Here is a 4503-nt window from a genome sequence, read left to right on the forward strand (position 1 = left end):
TGCCCCTACGCGAGGTAGAAGATGAAAGGGATAAGGCTGTTTTGTTTTCAAGCCCTTGAACTCTCCGTTATTCCTTCTTTTAATTCATGTGCCTCGCAATCTATAGAAAACCCCCTTGCAAAACTTGTATTCTTTCATTCTAACCCAAGCCATATACTTTTACATATCTAACCCTGTACTTTTCTGTATTCGTAAGCACTATTCCTTGAGTCTCAAGAAAATTCCCTTGCTAACCCCTGAAAGCTATAGTTAATTTCGTTTTAGCCCCTGAAACTTGTTTACTCCATATCTTCATCATTTTAACTCCGATTTCAACAATTCTTACGCTCACGCGACCGTCTCTGCATGAACGTTAGTTTTAGGAGTTTGTTTTTAGTCTTTTGTCATGTTTGGTGTACTGTTTTATTTATTGGTTGTTTTGCTTGTGTGATCGTGCAGACGAAGTGCCGTTCGAGGAAGGTCAAGGTCAGGAGCAGCAGCCATTTGAAGTCGAGTACCAACAGTTTGCCGAGGAAGGCAAGTGGTTATCTCCCCCTGCATATTCTTTTTCGTCCCACTAATATCATGATTAACCACTTTATTAATTTTCTGTATGTGCATAATTTGATAGGAATGCCTATTAAGGACTTACCTAGTTTTTAATCATGATCCTTATGTTGGGTAGAATTGCTTAGTTGCTTAATTTTGGGATGGTAATAATAATTTTGAGAATATTAATCATGACCTTTATTTATGCTATATCAGTGTTAATACAAGAGCACTTGATTTAATCAGAACATGGAGAACCACCCAGGAAAACAATGCAACCACAAGAACTATCATGGCTCTGGTTTTAGCTAATTAATTAGAAACTCCAGTTTGAAGCGGTCTTACCGAAAGGGCAAGAGGGGCGGCGGTATATGGGATATAGCACCCGCTCTCTTGGGGAGTGGGCTTCGCTAAGACATTGTACCATTAGGGGGTTGTTATATCCTGCTACTGATCCGGAAACCTTAGCGGATTACTTCTTACTAGGGAATCTTTGTAAAGGCCTCTAGTGTCCCTATGCAATCCCACCTCGGAAGTGTGGTATTGTGCCTGGCCCGCACGGCATGGTTGGTTTAAAGTTTTTTTGAACTTTTACACGACTTGTGGGTAAAGATGTGCAACCTCTAAAGAGTGTAAAACTGATATATCAGCCGTTCTCACGGTTAAGAGCGACCTGGATCCTCACATGATAATTGAATTGAAGATGAGAATAAATCGTGGTCCCTTTATCTCTGGGTTTTTGTTAATGTTTTATGCTTAATTCGGTTGGTATAAACTTACATCTAGTAAATAGGTGTTGTTAATAAAATTTGACCAACTAAAATGCTAACTGCTTAAAGCCTTTGAGCCTCTCCTTGTGAGCCTTGCATGTTTCCCCCACTTGCTGAGTACCAACCATAAGTGTACTCACCCTTGCCCAAACGCTGCTCAAAACCTTGTGACGACGCGGAGTTCTTCGACGACTTCAAGGAGTTCTAGGCGGGCGTTCACCAGTCAAGCCTGTGGAGAAGCTTCGCTGTGTGTGTGTTAACTTATCGGTGAACGATTAAAGACCTTCGTGTTTATCTTTCCGAGTGTAATAAGTTATCTTCTATTTTTATTTATATTTTTGAACACTGTCTTTGATGTATTCACTTATGAAGTCAACATATGTGTGAGATATGCATTCGGTTTTGTCCAGAAACCGGGTGTAACAATTACATGTCATTATTCAGTTACACTTTTATCAAACATAATCACTCTTCCACAAGACAATCACTCTTCCACAGAATCAGGAGATGGAGCAGGAGCAGGAGCAGCAGACGTGCTTAAGCTGATTGCGTAGACGGGCTTCATGTTTGGGTAGAAGAGACCCCAATTCTGCTCCACGCCCTTGTCCTTCTGGTTCTCATTGAACATGGAGAAGACATACGTCTTGATTGGCTCCGGGTGCCGTGGCGTGCCCTTTCTTATGTGCTCGATCAGGTTTTGGTTGTAGATTTTTGCGTTCTCCGGTGTCGCCGCCTTGCCACCACCGGAGGGCCACCCGGTCTCCGACACCAGGACAGGTACATCGGACACACCGAGCTTCGCCATCGCCTCATAGAAGGCGTCGACGGTTGCATCAAAGAGGTTCTGGTAATTGTACTTGCCGTCCTTCACCACGGTTCCTGGAGCTGTGAAGAGTGCGTAGTCGACGTCCATGCCGGCCGTGTTGTAGGCGTAGGTGAAGTACGGGTAGATGTTGGCCATGAGCGGTGCGCCAGTACGTGCCAGGAACTTCAGGACCGGGCCCATGAACCCCTGCGCCTCCTTGGTGAAATTGCCACCGGAGGGCTGGTTGAACACCACTATGGCCTGCGACACCGACGTGGTGACCTTGATGTGGCCAAGACCAGCTGCGTCGAGCGCAGAATGGACATTCTCCATGGCTGGAGCAAGAAGGTCCGCCGCTTTGCCAGCCACCTCGTTGCCGACGGCGATGTAGCCGAACGAGACCGAGGGGTAGGCTTCGATGTTATCGCGGACCCAGGCGGCGGCGGCTTTCGCGTCGGTGAGGTTGGACAGCACATCGTTGGGCGCGCCCACGAGGACACGGATGTTGGTGCCAGACAAGGCCTGGAGCGCCGCCTTGTCGGGCGCATATATCCGAATTGCCTTGATGCCGTTGGATTTGTACATGCTGATGACGGTGCTCGCCGGCGGTAGGTCACTGCCGCTCATGCCGTAGCACACCCCGATGGAATCCACGCCTGGAAGCACCAAGTATAGATGTACCTCCATTATTAGTGCGGTAGGTGTTAATGATGGTTGATGTTTTGATTTAAATCCATGTTTTGCGTTCTTTTTTTACATGCATGAAACAAGTACGAATTAAGCTTAGAGAGAGACTCACTTTGGGGGATGGAAGCAATGATTCGGAGGAGTAATGCCGTGGCAAACATGCTTGAAGCTGCACCTTGCCTTGCCATTGTGAAGCTCTCTTATTCTCTTTTAAGGCTTATATGGATCACACATCTGTTAGAAACAAACCGTTGCCTGCAGCTTGCTTATATAGATGCCGAGCAGACAGAATTAGGTCTCCAGGACCGGCAATATTTTAGCCAATACCAATTGACTATAGCTAGGAGCAGCCAAACTCTTGGTTATTACACAAGCCACATCAGCAACCTAATATTCAAATCATGCAGGAATAGGCTTGTGCTTAGGCTATTTGTGTCAATGAAGCTCCGGTTTCATCCAAATATTTGTGAGGTTCGCAGCTTAAGTGCCTAACACCACGGAAGAAACATGCATGCTTCTCACCTTCTTGATCTGCTTCAAAACCATCATCTAGCCATGCTCTAATTAGTTCAGAGGCAAAACTAGTATTGGTGTGGTCGATTCAGATAATACCTGGGAATGGTATATTTACGATATGTTGATCGATGGGGAAGAATACCAAATCGGTTCTCAGGAAAGATCAATGGAAGATGTACCTTTTATATGCGCTTGTTTAATTAATGGAATTCCTCAGATCTCAGCTTCTCTAATTTCTATTTTTCTTGCAATTCTTCCCTTCCCTTACCATTTATACTGCCAATCCTCACACTGGATGGGCAAGCCGGGATACGTCCATAGAGTTTCTGTGCGCGGCCAAGCTCACCAGCCCAAACTCCATCTGCCGTCCCTGGGCGTGGCTGCACCACCTGCTTGATGATGCACCAACAAACACTGCCATTTTAGCGACAAGCTTGGCGCGTCATGGGCTATAAGCCTTCTCGTCGACAACAGGAGCAAAAAGATTACATCTCTCCTCCCGTCTCTCCACCTCATCAGACAGGATGACACGGTAGTCGATAAATCAATGTGCTTGCATTATGATTTGGATCCATGCTACTCTCTCCGTTCCAAAATGTAGATGCATAGACTGCATTATGTATCTAGACATAACCAGCCTACATTTTGAAACGAAGGGAGTAGGTACCATGCATGCATGTAGCATTACTACAGATCAACCTAGTAATCAGTTTGAAACCTTTTGGACAGGTGGTTTTCTAACCGATTGTGCCTTAGCATCTCTAGAAATAAACTTCCAACAGTTGGGTGAGCAACCGACAGTAGAAACATATTTATACCTTCGGTTCTTGTCGATAACCAAATGTACAAAGCAGTTTAACTAACAGCGGTTCGTCAGACAAACCGTGTTACAAAACAACTTGCGCACATCATAGTCAAACAAAGCCATTATATTATATATTATTAATGTTATGCATCAATAATTCACACATAATGCATCGCAGGCATCAATGAATTCCTTAGTTCATCACATATCACATCATCGTCACTAGAAGCACAGGATTTTTCAAGTTTAGAACAAGGTATTATTCACTCCTAACATTATCTAGTCTTCATGCATGGTTCACATCAATAATATCAAGTTCGAAAACTGTCTCTAGACTAATTAGTGCCCTCATGATTGCACTATCGCGGGCAAGAAAAAAACATCCAAAGGAC

General features: G+C 44.7%; 1 protein-coding gene across 1 annotated transcript; it reads right to left on the bottom strand.

Annotated features, from left to right (window-relative positions):
- Positions 1-1782: 1782 nt before the first annotated feature.
- On the bottom strand, positions 1783-2978 carry LOC117866194 (lichenase-2). Its single transcript, XM_034750353.2, has 2 exons — positions 2903-2978; positions 1783-2759 (listed from the first exon to the last, which is right to left on the bottom strand). Exons 1-2 carry the CDS (start codon positions 2976-2978, stop codon positions 1783-1785), a joined length of 1053 nt encoding a protein of 350 aa, XP_034606244.1.
- Between the last annotated feature and the right edge of the window lie 1525 nt (positions 2979-4503).

The sequence above is a fragment of the Setaria viridis genome, chromosome 8 (genome assembly GCF_005286985.2).
Source record: "Setaria viridis chromosome 8, Setaria_viridis_v4.0, whole genome shotgun sequence".
Taxonomy (NCBI): domain Eukaryota; kingdom Viridiplantae; phylum Streptophyta; class Magnoliopsida; order Poales; family Poaceae; genus Setaria; species Setaria viridis.

Excerpts from the sequence above, each read along its gene's own strand:
- LOC117866194 (XM_034750353.2), bottom strand. The coding sequence starts at position 2,978 with ATGGCAAGGCAAGGTGCAGCTTCAAGCATGTTTGCCACGGCATTACTC. Across the intron at positions 2,760-2,902 it reads CATTGCTTCCATCCCCCAAA|GCGTGGATTCCATCGGGGTG; the intron begins GTGAGTCTCTCT and ends TGGTGCTTCCAG.